The sequence below is a fragment of the Chanos chanos genome, chromosome 3 (assembly GCF_902362185.1).
Source record: "Chanos chanos chromosome 3, fChaCha1.1, whole genome shotgun sequence".
Lineage (NCBI taxonomy): Eukaryota > Metazoa > Chordata > Actinopteri > Gonorynchiformes > Chanidae > Chanos > Chanos chanos.
In genome coordinates this window covers 43,951,311-43,974,209 of record NC_044497.1, presented here as the reverse complement: position 1 = coordinate 43,974,209, position 22,899 = coordinate 43,951,311, and the positions used below count along the sequence as shown (strand labels likewise).

At 40.9% G+C, this 22,899-nt stretch overlaps 1 protein-coding gene across 1 annotated transcript; it reads right to left on the bottom strand.

Annotated features, from left to right (window-relative positions):
* Positions 1–635: 635 nt before the first annotated feature.
* On the bottom strand, positions 636–22,640 carry kcnt1a (potassium sodium-activated channel subfamily T member 1a). The gene is made up of 31 exons (XM_030767922.1): positions 22,567–22,640; positions 18,307–18,465; positions 15,278–15,357; positions 14,119–14,230; positions 13,766–13,813; positions 13,154–13,202; positions 12,926–12,985; positions 12,670–12,744; positions 11,991–12,074; positions 11,754–11,848; positions 11,443–11,623; positions 11,037–11,201; positions 10,730–10,866; positions 9,964–10,027; positions 9,714–9,822; positions 9,433–9,565; positions 8,924–9,073; positions 8,316–8,548; positions 7,772–7,985; positions 7,312–7,417; positions 6,891–7,063; positions 5,932–6,003; positions 5,447–5,581; positions 5,135–5,246; positions 4,616–4,717; positions 3,199–3,282; positions 2,925–3,053; positions 1,844–2,147; positions 1,555–1,617; positions 980–1,064; positions 636–741 (listed from the first exon to the last, which is right to left on the bottom strand). Exons 1-31 carry the CDS (start codon positions 22,638–22,640, stop codon positions 636–638), a joined length of 3,693 nt encoding a protein of 1,230 aa, XP_030623782.1.
* Positions 22,641–22,899: the final 259 nt, after the last annotated feature.

Below are 22,899 nucleotides of genomic sequence, written 5' to 3'. Positions count from 1 at the left end.
TATGCTGTGCACATGAGACAATGAGTATGAAAGTTGAATAACAGAAACACTTGAATAAGTATGAATAATTAAAAAGGGCACATAACATTCTTGAATCTTTCCTCATTTTCTATCATTGAAGAGTGTTCTGAATCAACTGTACATTGTTTTATAAGACTGTTAAATAAATAAATACATAAATAAACAAATACTTCGTCTCACTATTTCATATGCTTTTTCTTTCACATGCTGGATACTTTGACCTTAGAGGAGAAAACGTTAGCACAATACTGGAATTTTATTCCTTTTTTTTTAATCACGACTTCACGAGAATCCTGGTCTACGCCTACAACCACACAGATAAACCTTCACCCACAAACATAACTGAAGGATGCAGATTAAAGACTAACCCAAATAAAACAAAACAAAACAAAACAAAACAAAACAAAGTCAAACCAAACTAAACTACTCCAAATGAAATTAAACATAATCAACAAGAACAACACATGCAATTTCCCATGTAGTGTGTTGACATGTTTGTCTATGTTTATTTAAGTATGTGTGTGTGTGTGCGTGTGTGTGTGTCTCTATATGTGCGTCTGTGTGTGTGTGTGTCTCTATACGTGCGTCTGTGTGTGTGTGTGTGTGTGTGTGTGTTATATTTTGTTTAGCTCTGGTGTATCTGGTCTGGACCTGCCACTGCTCTTCCAGCCTGCAGACGCCTCCGGAACATGGGCCAGTGGATCGGGTCGGATCAGAAACCTGTGAGCGTCACAAGAAAGGGCTCGACACAGCTGTCTCTTATGATGCAAGGTGTGTATGTCTGTGTGTGCGATGCTTGTGTGAGTGTGTGTGCGTGTGTGTGCGTGTGTATGTGTGTGTGTGTGTGTGTGTGTGTGTGCGCGTGTGAGTGTGTCTGTGTGTGTGCGTGTGCGTGTGTGCGTGTGTGTGTGCGTGTGCATGTGTGTGTGTGTGTGTGTATGTGAGATCTGATACATACACTATGTCATTCAGCTGCAGTGGTGTGTCAGGAGCAGGGTTTATCAGGACATAGGACAGAGAGTTCTGCTGGTCATTCATCTCATCTGAAAAACATAAATAGATAGATAGATAGATAGATAGATAGATAGATAGATAGATAGATAGATAGATAGATAGATAGATAGATAGATAGATAGATAGATAGATAGATAGATAGATAGGGTGGAGCTACACATTCACACATCACACAAAGATACAGATGAAAGAGAGACAGCTTAGCTTCAGCCAAACACAGGGACTAACTCCCACTATTGCATCAAAAGTTTGTTTGGAAGACATTGAAATGAACATATCCCAATGTTGTGTTATTCATGTTCCACTTACATATTCCACTAATTAACACAGTAGACAAAAACCTTTTTGTATCCACTGTGGCTTACTGGTGCTTATTAATCACACAATCTAAGTACTTGAAAAGCTGTGGACTGTGAAAAGTCTTAAGTTCAGCCTAAAGTCAAACCTAGCTGTTAACAGATAAAGGTATATGGTTTATATGGATTAGGATTGAGGCTACAGGGGCTGGGCAGAGGTTACCTTGTAGGTAGCCAAGATTGACTCTATTCATCACATCACTGGCTGTTAGATTAGTTGTATCTCCTGCACAGACAGAAACATACACACACAGACACACACACACACACACACACATGCACACACACACACACACACACACACACACACACACGGTAAATCTTAAATTTCAATACTAAAATATTATATACACATTAATATTAAAGTGTAATATTAACTGTGTATTTCCCCTTTATCTTGATCAGGGTGAACTCTGATGCTGTCACAGGGAGGGAAAGGGGGTGTGGCTTACGGCATTCGCCCGTGTGCAGGCCCAGGTGCTGCATGCGGTTCCTGACCAGCTCTGTAAGCTCCTCCCTCTCTGAGCGACGGGATAAATGGAGCTTTTGCTTGGTGACATAGTGGCTTATATTAAGGGCATGATCACTCCTCTTCATGTTCTTTTTGCTCAGGCATCGTGTCCAGTGCATGCTCTTTCTCCTCAGCAGTGGGTGATCTGATTGGTCACTGCCTGAGGAACTGCGTGTCAGGACCTTTGGCTCCTCCTTTTTTTCCCTCGTGTCATCCCAGCCTTCTGTGCTGACAGAACCTTGGGACTGAGAGAAGACAAGCACGGAGTCAACTGCGGACATCTCAGCATTTTAGATTGCTTCAGTTGCCATGGAAACCAAAGATAATGCCGTTGAGAAATAAAACCCAGAGACAACTCAAGGTAAAAACTGTCATGTTTTTTAAGGACAACAAGTATGTGGCCATTTTTTTTTGTTTTGGATTCTTATTTTCCAAGGAACGGAATACCAAATCTTCACACACTGTCCTGTTAATAGAGCTTGAATTGGAAGTAAACAGAAATCAACCAAACTCCAGTCAATATTCACAAAATGACTTTCAGTACGGGGGTGGTGGGTTCTCATTGTAAAACAGGATATTTAACAAATGTTCTTTAACAAAACTTTTTTTTAACAAAATGAGGGGTTCTCATTGTAAAACAGGACATTTAACAAACTTTCCTGTAATCTGTGGTATTGTGATTTTGCTTGTGGTTTCCTGTGAGAATCCGTCTGTGAAGTTCTGAAGCTCAAACAGCTCTGTGGTATGTATGTTACTGAGGCATCACTAAATGAACTGATTATGAGACCACTCACCGTCTATGTGTGCATTATGCAAAATAAAAAGATAACAAATGATTTCTTTGGAGTGCTGTCCACATATAAGCTCCAAATATCCCCTGCGATCACAATATCTAAATATGTAGGTCTATATGCATAAAACTGACAAATTTCTGTTAGCAAGAAAAAATAGGTTATTACATCAATCTGATGAATAAAAACAGTTTGTGCCCTTCAGGCTTTTGTAGATTTGGAAATGCTGACCTCAGAGGAGGGGAACATGTGAGACTCTGTGCGATAGATTCCAATGGGAATTTCGGAGGTGGAGGAGCATAGCTTTTGGAAAAGGCGGCCGTATGTTCGGATCCACAAATCTGCTTCACACACATGCATCTGGGAACACACACATGCAAGCATGTATAAACATACATATTCTAACATACATATATCGGACATACACAGACAGAGAGAGAGAGAGAGAGAGAGAGAGAGAGAGAGGGAGAGAGAGAGGGAGACAGGGAGAGAAAGAAAAACTCACAGCACAAAGGTATCCAGAGCCAGGTGTGGTGTCCAGTCCCAGTAGCAGTCTGGCAATAGGAATCATGTAATCCTTCACAAAAGACTATCAGACAGATAAAAACATATAACATAATAAAAAAATCAATAATAATATTAATACTCTGTACTGCACTGTACTGTATTGCATGTCCATACAGAGAAAACAAAAACAATTCTGAACAGCTTTCAGTGACAACAAAGGTGCTGTCTTTCAGCGTAACAACCCATCGAGGGACGCATGATCGCACCAGAATGTGTGGTGATGGGCATAAAAGAACAAACTGGACCACATGGTCAAAGGGATATCAGATCAGGTTACTATTTTAAAATACATACAACTATTTACAAAATATTTACTGCAAACTTCATCAAAAGGACAAATCCAAATGTCAAAGTACTCCGGAAAATGGAGTCAAAATCCAAAACACACACAAGAGAAAAATATCACATCAGCAAAACACGAATGTTAGCAAAGACGAACACAAAGCTAAATCCGTCTTCTGTGGCGGCTCTCGTTTAGAACCCCTGAACCCCCGGACAGAGCAGACAGAGGAAGATGGGAACACTGCGAGATCCAAAACGTGGAGTCAGGAGTCTGGATGATGGAGCTGGAGACTGGGGTAACCTAGAAGGGAACATGGAACAGAGACAGACACAGAGAGCACACAAGGGAGAGACAGACAAAACACAGACACATATCCTAGCAGGATGTAACTTCCTATCCTAGCAGATACAATATCTGTTATGCTGTCTGTAGTACCTGTGCGTTTTCACATGATGCATGCTAGCACTGCCACCCATGAATACACCACTTGCTATGGCCTGTCTAAAACAACAACTTGACTCAGCTTTCATATATTGAACTTAGGCTCCTTGTCTGCTGTGATGCCATTCTCCTATGAAACCATCTGTGTGGTGGTCTTCTCTCTCAGACAATAAGAAAACCCATGCTTGAGATGGCACTATACCACAGTTACAGGAGTTCCAGATGGGCTACACAACAGAACATGATGAAACCCCTTCACACAGACGTTAAAACCCTTTTACACACACTTATTCAATTGTACGAATATTATCGCAAACCTCCTTTCCCTCCTTGGCCAGTCACCAGGCTACAGTAGGATTTCTATCGAAAATGCAATGTGGCTGAAGCCCTCTTAATCAGTAATATTAGCGTCAGAAGGGAGACAGAATGAAAATCAAGGCATATCACATTTAGCAAATCACTTCTTAATTTATATATCAATAGAGTGGAGAGCACTAGATGGTGCTGTCTCATCACTCAGACACAATACTTTCTCCCTGTCTTCTCTCTCTCTCTCTCTCTTTCTCTCGCATACACACACACACAGACACACACAGACACACACGGAGACACACACACACACACAAATTACCTGGTAGAGGAGTGTGTCCAACATGCTGATGCTAAAGACTCTCCCAGCAGCAAATGGCAATCGGAACATGAAAGCCAAATTAGAGCCTTTATCACGCTCTTTCTACAGAGAGAACACACACACACACACACACACACACACACACACACACACACACACACACACACACACACTTTTATATCCTTATATTTTCTATTTTCACTCTCCTCCACTTCCAATTTTGAAGTTGGAGGTTTCCCCCATTAGCTTTGATAACTGTGACTGCCTCCACTAGATGTGATAACTAAATTAAGTGGATATTCCAGACCTCTGCCTAATACACACCCTCTGATAATTAGCCTGATTTATCCCCGCAGCGGAGAGGTCAGATACACAGATGAAAAACTGGTGAACACTTGCCTTAAGATCAAAATACAATTCAGCTCAAAATGTAGTTTGTAGGTGTGCGTGTGTGCGTGTGTGCGTGTGTGCCTGTGTGCATGTGTGCGTGTGTGCATGCGTGCGTATGTGTGTGCAAACCTTCTCTAATTTAGACAAAGCCTGAGAGTAGCAGTCCTTTGCTCTGAATTGCATAAAGCGCATGTTAGAAGGATGAGTCAACTCAGTTATTACGCTGAGACTGGGAAAAAGCCTGCAGAGAGAGAGAGAGAGACACACAGAAAGAGGAGGGGGGACAGAGAGGGAGAGAGAGAGAAACAAAGACAGAGAAACAGTGAGATCAGAAGAGAAAGGAAGTTTGTTTAGATCTGGAAAATCCCCCCGATTTCAATTCAGTTCAGTTCAGTTCAATGGCTTCATCATCTTCACACCTGATAATAAGCAGTATGTTACCTGAACATTGTCTGAACGTTGACGATGGTTTTAGCATCTGCCATGTAGTCTTCCTCAGCACTCATAGTGCTCTCCTTATCCACCACCACCAGATTATCAGCATACAGGACACCACACTGCAGCAGGCTGTCCAAGCTGGGACACGTACACACAACCCATCAATCAGACTGTAGCTTATTAAGCTTAAATCAACAACTATACCTTTCTTTCCTTTCACTTTCTCTTTTATATTTTCTATGTCTTTTCTTTTTCTCGTTGCTTTTCTTCTCTTTCCCTCCTTTCTTCTATTCTTTCCTCTCCTCTCTTCTCCTCTCTGTCAATCTCTCCTTTCTCTTTCTCCTCTTCAATTAAACAACTTCAGAAATGAACATTTAAAACATGTTAGTGACATTTTAAAACTGGAAAGGTCTTAAATGCTTTGAATGCCTTCAATGATTTGAATTGCTTTGATGTGTTCAGTGTGTCATTTAGCTCTTGTATCATACTTATCGATGGTTCCACCCATATAGTAGACCATAGGGAAACACGCAATTGCCTCAAGAAAATGCTCATCAGGCCTAGAGGAAACAACACACGTTATATGACTTCAATCCACTGGATGTTTTGGACAGGAACAGAGAAAAAGTCTAAGCAATTAGATTGGCAAACAAATGCAGACCAAATTAAACCAAATAAGAATAGATGTAGCTAATGCAGCATCATTAGAAGATTAGCATGGGAGCTTCAGGAATGAGCTCAAAAACACAAAGAGAGAGTGAAGTAACAGCCGTGTGGCTGTAGGATGTCTGATCTGTAGAAATTCCTGCCTGCTTGTATCAGGTATCAGTGAATTACTGTAGTGAAAGGTAAACATTTTAGCAAATCATTCTAGTTTTGTACAAAATGATTACTGGAAAACATACATCTTCCTATTTCTCTTTCTTTCTCTCTCATATTCTCTCTTTTGCCCAGTTTCAATAAATGAACTTTTGCTGCTTTCTGAAATTGGAGTTTCTATGGAAACAGCCTTAAGAGATGTTTGAACCTTCTTTTGAATGTTGAAAATTTTTTTCCACTGATTGTCAACTCAAAAATATGCTCAGCATTCAGTATCAGGAATACATTTCAAAGATCGAGTGAGTCAAAACAGTAACAGCCAGAAATATGTGTGTGTATGTGTATGTGTGTGTGTGTGTGTGCGTGTGTGTGTGTGTGAGTGTGTGTGAGTGTGTGTGTGTGTGTGAGTGTGTGTTTGTGTGTGTGTCTGTGTGTGAGTGTGTGTGTGTGTGTGAGAGAGAGTGTGTGTGTGTGTGTGTGAGTGTGTGTGTGTGCGTGAGTGTGTGTGAGAGAAAGAGTGTGTGTGTGTGAGAGAAAGAGTGTGTGTGTGTGTGTGTGAGTGTGTGTGTGAGTGTGTGTGTGAGTGTATGTGTGTGTATATGAGTGAGTGTGTGTGTGTATAACTCACAGGTTATCCAGCAGTAGCACTATGGGGTTGAGTTCTCTCCTGGGTCTGTAATAGGCTCTGAGCGGGACTATGAAGTTGTAGAGTCCATTTCCCGCCGTTTCCGCAGACACAATGATGAGTTTGTTCTTAAAGCCATACGCTTTAGCATCTTCAAAGCTAACATGCTCACAAGCCTGGGACCACATGGAGACAGGTATACTGTAATGAATACACACACACACACTCACACACATATGTAAATACTGACATAGCATTGAGAACACAGATTTAGATCAGCATTAATCTAAATGCTGATGTTAGCATGGCCAGTTAGTGAATGTTGTTGAAATTACAGTCTCGTCTAAACAAGAGGGCTAATGTAGTAAGCATGTTTCCATTGGAAGCAGCTGATTATGGTTAGCATACAGTGCTAGCTGTTCACCTGGTCAAGTCTAAGGCAGCAGAAAGGAGCTTTCTGAGGTAGGAGGTGGCAGAGGGTGGGAGAGCTGCCAATATAAGGAGAGTTAGGGGGGTAGCCCTTCACAAACCTAAGAAAGCAACACACACACAATATTGCTTAAAAGAATAGATTAAGTAAACGGTAGAGGAGAGATTAAAGGCACAGGGGGAGAGGCACACAGACATGCAATATCCTCAGAAAACACACATAGGTAAACTGAGATGAGATTGAGATGAAAATGACAGTGTGACTACTGTGGTTAATTACAGTTTAAATAAAGAACAAATCATTAAAAAAAATTCTTCACTCCATTTCCTTTTTTTTCATTTTCATTTCTTTTCATTTCATTCCTAGTTTCCTCTATAAAATACAAGACAAATTAAATGAAAGGTTAAAAAAAAAGGCATTTAATTTTTATGACCTCTCCTCTCTACAGACTCACTCAGTGGCAGATGAGCACTCCTCATCAGATAAGGTGATCTCATCCTCTGATTGGTCACTGAGGAGGTCACATGGCAGTAAGGAGGTGGAATCAGCAATCTCTAGAACAGGTTCAATACTAGGGCGGCGACCTCCGGCTCCATTCTCAGTGGGTGGGGCCAGTTTGTCTCCTTCTCCTGTAGGGTTGCTGTTCGGAAAATCCATGGCAACAGTTCCTGCAAAGGATGACCCAGAGAAAGAACCAGCAATTTAAGCCAATTTTAAGACTTTACCAGTGACTCTCTCTTTCTCACTCTCTCTCTCTGTCTGACTCTCACTCTCTCTCTCTCTCTCTCTCTCTCTCTGTCCCCCTCTCCAGCTGAATCTCTCTCTTGGACTCTGTAAGTTTTACTGCCATGATAAACCATAACATGTAAACATTGTCAAAGGATATCATATTATTAACAAACACAAAGTGGTTTAATTTCTAATTTAATTTCTCTCTCGTCCCTCTTTCTCTCTCCCTTTCTCTCACTGGTCCTCCTCTCCCTCTCTTTCTCCCTTACCCATGCTGGCTATGATGCTGTGAACTGGTAGATGTGATGGGCTAGGGAGTATGTTGTCATGGCCCCGCCCCTTTCGATGCTCTTCCTGTCTGAAGATGAAGGCAGAATTTTCCTCCTTGGTGATGTTAATATAATAGCATGTGTCACTGGTGGCCATAATGTGACGTGGTCCAGGGTTCAACAAAATGCTCTTATTGTCTTCTTTCTTCACCCCAATAAGACATACACCATACCTACAACACACACACACATACACACAGACAAGCATAGACAGATTCATTTACAAACTTACAAGCGCAGATACACACAGGCATAAACATGTAGTTACACATGCACTTGGATTTATATGCAAGTACACACAAACACAAATCTGCTAATGTGCATGTATAGACTTAAAACACACCCATATATCCATAGGCACACACACACACACACACACACACAAACATGTTGTGCAGACAGTGTACTTTTAGAGTATGAGTATGTGTGTATGTGAATAAGTATGTGTATGTGTATGTGTGTGTGGTTGTGGTCATGTGTATATGTGTGTGTGCATTCGTGTGTGTGTGTGTGTGTTCATATGTGTGGGTGCACATATATACACTCACTTCTTATGGGCATGGAAGGCAGCGAAAGTGAAGCTCTTGCTGTGGTATTCTCTGAAGAACATACTGTCACTCAGACGGATGTGATACACCTCATTACCTGAGCAACGACCGTACGTCCTCTGCCAGTGCTCTGGGGACTGCTGGCCCTCCCTGGAGCAGATATTACAGCATTTATAACAACATATTCACCCTCCACGGCTCCTATTCAGGAGTCATTATTATGTCATTACACATTCATCTTTACAGCTCCTTCAAAAGATCACGACAATGTCAGTGCTGCAGATCACACTGTTATACGTAAAGTCATATTTAACCTTACAACGATGTATATTCCTTAAAACGTATAAATGACTTTAAGGTCAGTTCTAATTTCAAAAGAACAGCTGCTGCCCTTCAAATGGAGGGAGTCCAAAGATACAGCGGATCAGTAAAAGGAATGACAAAGGCTGAGAAAGGGAGAGCTGAGAGATAGAGAGGGGAGCGTGTTGATAAGATGATTAATAACTTACTGCCCACGAGATGTATGGACCAAAAGGGTGACCAAGGAGGAAGTTGCTGGACACACGCAGTTCAAAGCCAGCATGGCGTATTTAAACTCCTCCTCACACACAACATGATCTAAAGGGAGAAATAAACACATCATTTAGAGCCAACGTGACTGTCTCTTACAAGGGACATAATGAGATGTCTAAGAAACAGAGGCTGAAACCCTTAGTTCAATGACATGACACTTCAAAGAGAGTAGGATGGTGACAACAAAAGACAAGGAGATATATGCAGATAGAATCACCTGCAAATTTAACATGGAATTTGTTTTCTGGCTTGAGGATTTGGACATAAAGGGGGCAATTTGGAGCAAAATCTTTCACTGCCCATGCCCGCAGAATCGTCTGATGGTCCTACAGTAAATAAAAAACACAGGGTGTCTGCAAATGATGAATTTCTTTTTCAACGAATCTCATTTGATGGAGTTTTTCTAAGTGTGCATTTCTTTTTTATGAAAAATAACTGATTGGTAAATGACTGAGGACAGAGCTTACCGCAGCCATTCGATCAGCCTCATTTCTACTGCTGAGAATAAAACAAGCCTCTGCATCGTCCATCCTACAGCACGCACACACACACACACACATGTCCACACACACACACACACACACACACACACACGTACACACACACACACACACGCGCACACACGCACACACGCACACACGCACACACACACACGTACACACGTACACACACACGTCCACACACACACACGTACACACACATGCACACGTACACACACACGCGCACACACACACACACGTACTCACAGACACACACACACACGCACACACGCACACACACACACACATACACACATACACACATGCCCAATCAGGGTGTACAGAAGACAAAACAAACCAATCAGAGAGGAGAATAGCATGATAAAAGAGTAATAAAAAAACAAAGACAAACCCCTTGCAAACATTTTCACAGACACACATGTGGACTGTCTGATTCTCTGAGCTAAAATTATCCCAGTGCTATTATTGCTCCGTAAGCTCATAGTTCATGGTACCATGGCAACAGTAAGAAACAGAGGAAAGTCAGAGTAACAGTGAAGGAGGGATGGAGGAGAAAGCAGAGTCAACAGCTGAGGAGAGATAAGCTAAGAGGAGAGGAGAGGACAGCCAATCTGTTTTTTTTTTCTAACAGGACTTCTGGCTTTTAAAATAACTGAGGACAAAGTGCAACAGGCTGTCACTGTGGTTCACTGGTTGAGCTTTTGCGTGAAGCTGTGGTCAGGTTGTCACTCACTTGGCTCTCAGTAAGTCCTGGTCTTTGAGTGCGGAGCCCTGCAGGTAGATGACTCTCTGAGACCACAGAGGGATTTGCAGCACTCTCCGTACCTGAATATCAACTTCCCCAGGACACAGGATCACCACGTAATAATCCTACAATACACACACACACAGATAAATAAGCACATATACATAAGTGCATACGTACAGACACAGACATAATGTTATCCAGAAAAAAATAAACGTGCTGTAGGGTCTAACGAATGCAGAAACACACACACACACACGCACACACATACATGCATATGCGCACACATACGCACCTGTATTCGGGGATGTGCATAGAACTCATTGAGGAAGTCCATGAGCAGGTCTATTTTCAGGAAGCTGACGCAGAGAACAACATGTTTCTCTGTCTGAGCCCGGTGGCGGCTGTAGTTCCCCCCTGACTTCTGGCGCTCCATCCACAGGTACACCAGCTCTTCAAACTTGACCAAAATTTACATTAAATCTTACAGTCTGGACCAGAATATTTCAATTAAACTAAGCAAACTTTCCTGGGATATTTATTTTATACCCTTTAATCTGGACCAGAGTATTTAAAATACACTCTGTAGTTAATTAGTAATTAATCCTGATAATCCTGGCAATAATTCTAATATTTCTAATATTTCAATCATTCTAATCAAATCCTATTTGTTTTGACGGACTGCATTTCAGTCCTCCCACCTGCAGGGGCAGCACCACCAGGGCCACACAGATCATAATAACCACCAGCAGCTGTGAGGGCCAGATCCGTGGTGTAACATCACCAAAACCGACGGTGGAAAATGTAACAATGCAGAAATATAGCGAGTTAAAGAGAGAGAGATTTTTCCCTGCCCGCTCCAAATGCTGGATACCACAAGTTCTAAGAGAGAGAGAGAGAGAGAGAGAGAGATAGATTTAAGACAAAAACAGAGATGAAGGGTGAATGCTTGGTGGTGAGAGAGACAGAGAAGCAAAGAGAAAATGAGAGACATTTCAGAGGGGATACTCACCCAGTGAAGACAAGACAGAGTAGAGTACAGATGAGAATGAGCACCTGGTTAAACATGGCAGAGTGTGTCCTCTGAATGGCTCTGTGCAGATCATTCTACAGACAAACAGAACATGTATTTGACCTGGGTGTGTATTGTGAATTAGTGTGTGTGTGTGTGTGTGTGTGTGTGTGTGTATAGAGAAGGGGTGGTTGGGGGGGGGGGGGGGGGGGGGGGGGGGGGGGGTTCAACACTCACAATCATGTTCTCAAGAGCACTTTTGGCCAGCCAGCAGTTGAGGAAGACTGGAACGAAGATATTTCTCAGAGGAGGCCAGAAGATCTGTCAAAGAGCGGAGAACTTGACAGGGTCAATGGGGATCAGTGTTCCTAAATCGCAGTAAAGTAGAGGCAGCATGACAAAACACTACCACAGATTTTCTGGTCTTGCCAATAAATTACTTCAAAATTTCTACATCTTCAGATGAAATCATAGTCAGGCCCACTCGCTCAATTTTACAATACATTATAAATTATAAATTATACATTACACATCGTACAACACAGGATGGAATTTGAGTCCCACTGAAAGGATATATGTACAGTATATATATATACAGTATATATATATACTGTATATATACTGTATATATACTGTATATATACTGTACATATACTGTATATATACTGTATATACACACATATACACACAGATGAAGAAGGTGAGTCAGCCAACATCACAATGCTCTGCTGAAGATGTTTCAGGTTGGCAAGTGATGGGAGGCAGCTGTTCTGACTTTCACAAGCAGTTGAAAATACAATAGTTGTAGAGAGCAGAGCGACAAATGCACAGATTCGTTTTTTTTTCTGGCATGTTCTCTAGGTAGCACACTCACAAATGCACACTCAGAGAGAGCAAGTGAGCAGCTCCAGCTTACCGTGATTATAAAAGGAACTGTGTTTAGCATTTCCAACAGGAAAGAGACCTGGAAGATCTGCTCCCAGATATTTCCCTGTAACAGAATGATGAAGCGCTCAACAAACAGGAGAGAAGCAGATTAGTCTTACTGTTGCAACTAAGAGAATTAAACAAGCCCCAAAAAACACATTCACAACTTTCTTTTTCTCTCTCTCTCTCTCTCTCTCTCTCTCTCTCTCTCTCTCTCTCAGACACACATACACAGATACCCCTACCTTGTAACTGAGGTACATGAGAAGCATGGCCTCCAGGAAACTGATAGACGCCACAATCACCTGGAACATGCAAAAAACCCATTTACCACTATGAACAGATCATGTGAATATATGACGCACAAACTGAATGCAACAGTTGGGATGAAGAGTTTATTCCACTCCTTCTCTCTCTCTCTCTCTCTCTCTCTCTCTCTCTCCCTCTCTTTCTGTACGTCTTTCCAAACTCACCTGAATGGCCCACACAGGCTCTTTCCTGTCCACCCACAGAATGAGTTTCCTGACAGACAGAGATAGAGAGCACTTGACCACGGTGACTAACCGTAAATGGCTGAGATTGACAGTGTACTGTGAGCACAGACTGACGTCAGAGAGAGCAGCCCCGGCAGGCTATCCTCCCACTTCAGACAGGGAGTACAGAAGTCAGAGCTCCATTAGACATGAAACTCTTACAGTCATTACAAAGATCCCCCCTCCTTCTTCTATAACCATAAACAAAGAGGAGCTTTTCTAGTCATTAGGAGAGAGTGACGAATGTATCCAAACTGCTGCAAATATGCTTCTTTTTGATGTGAACTGACAGACAACCATTTTGCTCTCTGCCGTCAAAATCTTTCTCTCACACACACAGTTTATACACACACATATACATACACTTCCTAGTTAAGAAAAATCTTTGAACTCATTTTAATTATACTGTAGTACAATGTGGGTTATTTATTTTAGTCTGTATGTGAATATATGTATCCCAATATTTCAAAATTGTTCAGGAATTCTGGAGAGTGTCATGAGAGAGAGGATGGATAATGTTGTGAATATGCCATTATGGCACAAAACTCTTACCAGTTGATTTCACTGGATGATGATGAAGTGTTTCCAGGGCCATCCACACTAAGAAAACTACGAGAGTTTAAAACCATCAAACAAACACATTCTTCTTCTATATAATATGGAATAATAGCATCGTGACTGTGTGTGTGTATGCATATGTGTGCAATCATGTTGGTAGGTACATGCTTGAGTGTGTGCATTTGTGTGTGTCTGTGTGTCTGTTGCCTCCATGCACACACACATACACACACACGCGCACGCGCATGCATGCACACACGTACTTACGTACGTACATACGCGCATACACACACACACAATTTCGACACATACATGAATTCTGACATGCTCAGTAAGAAACCACCCACATGTGTTCAGGATTGTTCTGTATCTGAACAGGGTTGTCTGTCATCACACGTATGATGTAGAGTAGACACGTCAAAACCTTCAGACAGAAATTAAATATGCGGATCCTAAGACCTGTGGGACAAAAGGCAAATGTCACAGGGTCAAGGGAAAACAGTAAATTTCACAGGATCAAAAGATTAATTTGAAAGGTTATGGGATTAAAGTGGGGGAGTTAAGAACTAAGACTATTACACATTCAGATGAATTTTAATTATTGCTTGCACAACACACAAAAATTACTGATTTAGGCACTGTCAGATAGAAAGCCTATATATATTTTAAAAATCTTAAATACTCCCATGCACTACTCAGTTATGTCATGCATATCACAAAGAACAGATTTGTGGGGGTTAGGTTAAAAGGTCAAAGTCTTTAGAGGCCAAGGTCTATATTCAGAAGTGTGAACTCCCCCAGAACCAGACATACTGTTGCAGTTTCCATCTTTGTGCAGAAAGGTACTGCATGCAGGTGTGCATGCGTATGTGTGTGTTATCTGTGTTAGCTGTATTATCTGTGTGTGTGTGTGTGTGTGTGTGTGTATGTGTGTGTCTGTTTGTCTGTGTCTCTGTGTGTTTTATCACTTTTCAGTCAAACTATGACATTGAGTGATAAGTAAAAAGAAAACCCACTGTGAGGACTGTACTGAAGACTTTCCAAACCCTGGGTTAGGTCAGGAGTGGAGGGTCCTAACCCAGGGTTAGGTGTCATATGTCAGGAGTTGAGGGTCCTAACCCTGGGTTAGATGTCATATGTCAGGGGTTGAGGGTCCTAACCCTGGGTTAGGTGTCATATGTCAGGAGTTGAGGGTCCTAACCCTGGGTTAGGTGTCATATGTCAGGGGTTGAGGGTCCTAACCCTGGGTTAGGTGTCATATGTCAGGGGTTGAGGGTCCTAACCCTGGGTTAGGTGTCATATGTCAGGGGTTGAGGGTCCTAACCCTGGGTTAGATGTCATATGTCAGGGGTTGAGGGTCCTAACCCTGGGTTAGGTGTCATATGTCAGGGGTTGAGGGTCCTAACCCTGGGTTAGGTGTCATATGTCAGGAGTTGAGGGTCCTAACCCTGGGTTAGGTGTCATATGTCAGGGGTTGAGGGGCCTAACCCTGGGTTACTGACTTACTAGATCGCTGGTTTTTGATGAAGAATAGCTTGAGTCTCTCTTTGAATGTGTTCTCATTCACATAGAATTCCACGTGCACCCTGCAGAGAGAGGGAACATCAATCAATCAGTCAACGTATTTAATGATGATAGACTAAATGATAATTAACTGATGTTGATATCTGTACAGTAAGAGTAGTATAACATACAGAGAGTGTTGCCATCATTTTCATCATCATTTTCATTTTGCATATGGGCATTTAGCTAATAGGAAAACATCATGACACATGACCAGGTCTCCCTAAGACTTCAACAAACAGTACACAGATATACTGAAGAGACTTTCTTATCTTTGTCCTCTTCAGCAAATCAGGAAGACAAAATGAGAGCGAAAATAAAAATAGTATTATGATATCATACTAACATGGTTACAGGAATATTATTATAGTCATTTTAAAAAAATGTTTAAAAAGTAGGCTACAACGATCAGGTGTGTATATGTCTGTTATCTTTTGGACAGATCCTAAGTTCAGCAACAAAATAATGATATCAAAGCACAATGCACAGAGAAAGAAAGAAAGAAAGAGAGACAGAGTGTGAAAGAGTATGTGTACTTTGCTCTTGTAAGACTGGCATTATCTATAAATATTTACCTGTCAATGATCATGTGTGAGTGTGACTGTGTGTGTTGCATTGGTGATTGTTTCACGGAAGCTAAATCTACATTCGTATGCACAAAATTCCACCCCCCCCCCCCCCCCCCCCCCCCCCCCGCCACGACACACACACACACACACACACACACACACACACAAACTTTCTAAAATACCGGCAAGTGTGAAACTCTGGGTGAATACACGCTCAGTTTCATAGTGATGGTAAACAATCATGAGCATTTACAGCCATGATCACACACACACACACACACACACATACAGAACAGATATCATAAACATGATATCGATATATTTCCATGGAGACCTCATGAGCAGTGAGCAGCAGACATCACAATGAAGCAGCTGCTCAGGTGCAAAAAATCCAGTCATCATGTTCCATTAAGACCAGTCATCATATTCCGTCAACATCATAGAACATATACAAGCTAAACCACATTAACACGCTAATCTGTCCACACAACCTCTGTTCTTAGAAATCTAGTTTTATGGTACGTTTGCAGAACATGTAATACATGTTGAATAAGAAAATTACTGTTGAAATGCTGGTGATTCTGATATACAGATAAACCAACGGGATTGTATTGATGCAGTTTAGCAAAGTCTAAGTGAGCATCTCCATCTCTGATCTGTGATATTCACTCAATGAATTAGCTTGTAGAGTCAGTACACATTCAGAATCTGCTGTTCTCACCACTTAGCACATAACGCTCTCTCTCTCTCTCTTTCTCTCTCTCTCTCTTTTTCATACTATGTCATAAACAGTATACATAGTCAAAAAGAGAAACTGAGCACAAGAGAGACAGCGGTAGGGTGAGAGAAAAATAGCTCTGAGAAAGAGAAAGAGAGAAGAGGGGGGTAGATTGAGATGGAGAGATCTAAAGGAAAGATAATTGCAAAGAGACAGACAGAGAGAAACAGAGAGACTGAGAGAGAGTGAGAGAGATTTTGTATGATCTGTACCTCTGCCCAGCGTCACTGCCGAAGGAGTCCAGCCTCCAGGACACCAGAGCTGGGTTAGCCCAGGCTGGGACCTGACTCTTCTGTTCCATACCAATGAGACAATGTGTGTGTGTATGTGTGTGTGTGTGTGTTTGCATGTGTGAGTGGTGACACAGCTTACATAGCACATCTACATGCACATACATACAGCAGAGTTCCGGCAAACACTCAGAGAATCATATATACTCCACAGTTCAAAATAACCCGCCCACACACTTCAGCTGTGTGTGGAAGAAGGGTCTGCTTGTGCTCTCTCTCTCTATCCCTCCATTTCTCTCTCTCTTTCTCATTGTATGATTCGTGGTTGCCACAGCAACATGGCTCATGTCACATAAAAATAAACAGTGCTTCTGTTTGTTTACCTTTGTTCAAAATCCAAGTGTGTGCATATATGGGTGTATATGTGTGTGTGTGTGTGTGAGAGAGAGAGAGAGAGAGAGAGAGAGAGAGAGAGAGAGAGAGAGACAGGGAAAGTTATTTTACAGATGGAGAGCAATAATTGTTTAGATGGTCAGATGAGACCTCTATCTATCTCCTCAACCACCTACCCAGATAATTATAGACTGTCGAGCTGTTCCTTTTCACCATAACACTTCCATTTTGAAAACAGACACACACACACGCACACACACACACACACACACACACACACACACACACACACATACATACACACGCACATATACACCCATATATGCACACACTTGGACCACTAACACACACATACAAATACACTCACACTCAAATACACACACAAAATAATGCATTCAACAGCACTTCGAATAAATGGAATCATTTAAAAGGTCTCAGAGGAGAATTGTCAGAAAGCATCTCAAAACCCAAAGCAAATATAAGCTTTCTGTGAAGAGAGGTCCTGAAATAGCATTCAAGTCCATTTGCTCAAGCATCACATGCCCTACTTTAATGCACGTGGCCTTTGTTATAATGTCCAAAGCTGAGTTTTTCAAACTCCAGCAAGCTAATGGCTCAGTTCCATACCCTCCAACAAACCAAACTCCAAACCACCAAGAGCTATGAAACATTACCATTAACCATGGAAAATGTGAAATATTGAAATGTTTGTCACCACAATATTTTGAGATGTTTGATAACATATTGCTGAGAGAAAAATGAAATACAACACAGGTCTTATCTGGACTCCCAATGTGTCTGAACATTTCTTGTTCTCAGACACTGAAAGTCAGTCTGACTCTCTTCTCCTCTCCCTTCTGCTCCTTCCTGTTTGTCTTTTCAGTCTCTTCTCTCTGTGACTTACTTTTCTCTCTCAAACAAAGTCACTGATTAGACATTAATAGATAGAGTTAAAGGTCAGAGCTCAAAGAATAACGTGATGGTCACTGAGATGGTGTTCACCTGTCATCATTCTGTGACGTCTGGTCTCCTAGCAACAGCTCTCTGAAGCGGAATCGGAGCGACAGGGGAGGAACGTCGGACTCTCCGGTGGCCATCTTTAGCTCTTGGATGTCTAGGACAACCCCAGAGTTACTGCTACATGGCAAGTCAGAGGTCACACTGATAGAGGAGACAAAGAACAGACAAACACAAGCTTAAGAAATTAGTTGACCAAAGGTAGCCTTTCTCAGGATGCATCCTATGATTCTTGCTAATAGGTAACAACGCTCCCACAGATGCTATGTGTTTGATTTGATGCACTTTAAATAGCACTAAAAAATAAGCAGATTCCAGAGCACAGATGTGTACACCCACATACACAGTGTATGTGAAAAGAAGGGAAATATGAGCATTTCCCCTCTGGCCTAAAGTTTCAAGGTTTAGATCTATAGCACATCTTCCAAATATTGGTGGAATTACTCTCTTTTTCTCTCTTTATGTCTCACTTTCTGTCTCCTTGACTTAATTGCATCGTTCGTGTTTCAGGAGGTGTGCTCCATATGTGTCCACCATGCTACAGAAAGTGGGAAGGTTTTAATTTGTGTATGTGTGTCTACTTGGATGTCATACACAGCCCACAGACACCTAATCAGTTATGGTAATGTATTTGAGTGACATTCTAAATGCAAATGGAAACAGGTCACATCATCACAAGCTGTCTTTGGAGTAGTGTGTTTGAGAAGGTCTGGGACTTGATTAATGACACATGATTAATAATACACACACACACACACACACACACATACACACACACACACACAGAGTGACAAAACAAATTAGAAATACTCTGGAACATATCCTTTCAACCCATCATTTGATGTACTAGCTAATTAATCATTACAGGCTAATGATCAGACCAACTGAATCTACTTTAAGTTTACTGAGAGAAATTATGGATCAGTGACATCTAAGTATCCTAAGAAACACAGTCCCTTTGTGAGAGGACAATTAGAACTCAATTTCTGTACCTTAAATGAACATACTATTCATCTCAAAATTTGAAATTCATGTTAATTCAGATCAGTTAATTCATTCATTCATATTCTTTATACTCTACGTTCAGTTTATCAGTTTTTTTTTCATAAACAGAAAAAAACAGAAGTCTAAATGGTCCACCTTTTAAACAAAGCATCACAGAACCCAAAATAAGGTTGAAACCTTGAAACAAACCATCTCGAAGCAAAACAAAACAAAACAAACAAACAAACAAAAAATACAGGGATGCACCGATCCGATACTGATATCGTATATCGATCCGATACTGACTCAAATAGCTGGATCGGGTGACAAGCGGGTCGATCTATTCAATTCGATGTTATTCTATGCTTACGTCTAAGTGCGCGTGTCGTTAAAATCAGTGCACCGGTAGACCTGTACATTTTGCTAGAAGGAGAGCTAACATAGTATGGAGGGAGCTAACAACAAAGGGTCAGCAGTTTGGAGGCAGGCTATTTAACGCTTGCTACGCCAACAACTTCTATGACCGCTTACAATATCTGCAAAGTAGGGTTTCCGCTAGCATGTCTTGTCTGTCCGGTGTCCGGAGAGAATTTATTTTACCGGACAAACTGGAAACTTACCGGTCACGTTTCAGTAACAGTCAATGTCACAAACGCATATATAATGTAAGCCTAGGTTGACGAAAGAATGACAACGACCTCAAATCAGTTTGACTGTTTATGGACAGACTGAGCAAAACCTCAACATTAGCCGCTATAATGTAGGCTATTACGAAACATCTGTAACCTGTAACATCTGAAAGTCCGCTGCTGCCTACTTAAAACGTGAAACGTGTCCAGTGTGTCTTTGCTGGATTGTTTTGTGATGTGGCGGTAGCAGTGCAAAATAACACAATCAAGCACCTCCATGATAGCCAATGAACACGAGTTCAACCAAACAAAAAAGGGGGACGAAGAAGCAGTTAACTTTGTCGGGTGCATTGCAGAGACGCGAGAAACTTGTGTGAGAGCGACAAAAATAACAAGACAGGTTCTCGAATACATTGCCCCAGATGAGCAATCTCTGACAGTCGTTAAAAGTGAGGGCTTCCTCTATAGCCTAATTTGTGACTTAATTGTTTTTGTTTAGGAACGCCTTCATTTGCAGTTGTATTGTTTTATACTAGAATTTTAATTCCTGACCAGTTTGTTCCTGCATTAAAAGGTTTACTCTTGAATTGTTATTCCTGTTCATTTTGAATATTTTTTACTAAGTTGCTGGTACACAATTATTTATTATTTTAATAACAAATAACTATTAAGTATATATATATATATATATATATATATATATATATATATATATATATGTATGTATGTATGTATGTATGTATGTATTTATTTGTTACGTTTTGTTTTACAAAGTTAGGAAAGCAATGTTAAAGTCAAGCCTGGTGTTGCGTTACACATAAAAGAATGATCCCAGTCTCTTCCACACAGAAAGGCATAGCCTACAGCCTATTAATTAAACACTGGTATTGAATGAGTACTCGGTGTCGGCCGATACCCAAAGCCCATGTATCGGTATTGGGACTGAAAAAGTCAGATCGGTGCATCCATACTGAAAAGACACCGACAATGAAACACAACTCAGGAAAAATACACAAATGTGCAGTTACTGCATAAGCCAAAAAAAAAAAATTATGAATCACGAGATTGAAAAGACGCATTAAAAGATTTACTGCTGAAAAAGCTGAAGTTCACAGTGAACTTTGTGTTTAAAAAGTTCGACTGCAGAGCAAAATTTGAGTGCTCCACTAGCTTTACTATAGCTTCAATTTTCAGTGCTTTTAAAAACAGTCCAGTCATGGAAAAGAAATGGTCACTGTTACACTGTACAGACATATTAAGAATTGAACTTCCCTTTTAAATATGGGGTCCAATTTCAACTTTCACACTTTTCTCACTTTTTGCCCCCCCACCCCCACCCTTTTTAGTGTTTGTGACACTGTATACACCAACAGTATTGCAACAGGGAAAACATTTTGTTTCTCTAATGTTATCAAAATGCTGCCAAATGTTGTGTGTAACAGCTGTTTTCCTGTCATCCCTCTGAACAAAAGATTAATTCAGTAGAAAGAAAACAGCAAGACCCACCAATACAAATACAGACACAGACACACACACATACACAGGCTGAATATGAATAAAATATAGATGATGTTGTTTCATTTCGTTTACTCAGTCATTGCTTTAGCCTGGTTTACTTTCATTACCTCCTTAATTTTCTGTGTATATATATCTCCATCCCCATGTCTGTCTTTTTTTTAGTCGTGAAATTTTCTCATTTCTAAGAGACCTCTGAGGCGTGTATCCTTGTCTCCAGAAATTTGTTTCTGGTTTTTTCTTGTCGTACTGTTAATGTGTTGGTTTTTGCCTGTTCCTGTTTGTATACCCTGGATTTGTTATGAAAAGAAACTTATGTATGTATATGTATGTGTTTGTGTGTGTGTGTGTGTGTGTGTGTGTGTGTGTGTGTGATTCAAATATATATGAATGACAAAAACCCTGAGAACATTGTTTTTTGCGAACACATTCATCTAAAGTCGACAATTTTATCTAGAAAAGTCCACGGTTAAGCTGGATCTTCTACCAAAAGCAAAACAGTTCCTGCTTAAAACGGAGTAAATGCACACGTTCGTGCTGGCTGAGATGCTGTATAATGTCTCTGGTTCTTCGCTATCTTATACAGCTTAGTTCGCTAATTTATATAGTGTTTATTACAGTTAAAGTGCACTAAAAAGTGCACAAAGATCATTGTCGTCGTCTTAGTATACTAATAATGGCTATGCCGAAATAACAACAGTAAGAAGAAGAAGAAGTAGAAGAAGAAGAAGAACAACAACAACAATAATAATAATAATAATAAAATAATAATAATACGCATCAGGTGGCACGAGGTCATCATTTAGCTAGATGATCAGTTGTAATGGGTTTTGTCCCAGAACAAGAGAGAATCTAGTGACAATATGATAAAGATAAAAACTAAATTAGATAATAAATAATCAAGGCCATTTTCAGCTTAGAAAAGTAACTACTTTTAGGACGGCAAAGCGCAGTTTACTGAGTAAATGCTCACTTCTCTCTGAAGTGAATTTATTACATATGTGAATATATTTAAAAATCACTCAAACTCAAATTTTGTTCGTTATTGCTACATTGCTGCACTCAACACGAAAAAACAGACGAACACAAGTTCATGAGGGATACTTTAACAAAGTACCTGTTAGACGAGTCGCGAGCCAAACCGTCGTCGTCCACGAACGTTTGGTTTGTGTAACACGCGCTACTGCACATCTTCACCGGCGTCTCCAGTGATTCTCCATTGGACAGAAAAGAGCCGGCGAGAGCAGCAGCATTCTCCCCCTCTTCGTCTCTGGTCACAGCAGCTGGCATCGGGGTGTTGGGGTGACTAACCCAAACTCGCTATTTTAAAAAAAGAAACTGAATCACGGTCTCGTGCATCCAGGACTCTAAATTATGTCCTCCCCATGACCCCTCATCCCAAACTCAGGTGATGCACTTTGGATGTTTTGGATTTAGGGTTGAAAGTGTT

Coding starts and splice junctions, on each gene's coding strand:
- kcnt1a (XM_030767922.1), bottom strand. CDS start 22,640: ATGTGCAGTAGCGCGTGTTACACAAACCAAACGTTCGTGGACGACGAC. Junction 9,823..9,963: donor AGGCTGATCGAATGGCTGCG/GTAAGCTCTGTC, acceptor TATTTACTGTAG/GACCATCAGACGATTCTGCG. Junction 1,618..1,843: donor CCTGCACACGGGCGAATGCC/GTAAGCCACACC, acceptor CTGTCTGTGCAG/GAGATACAACTAATCTAACA.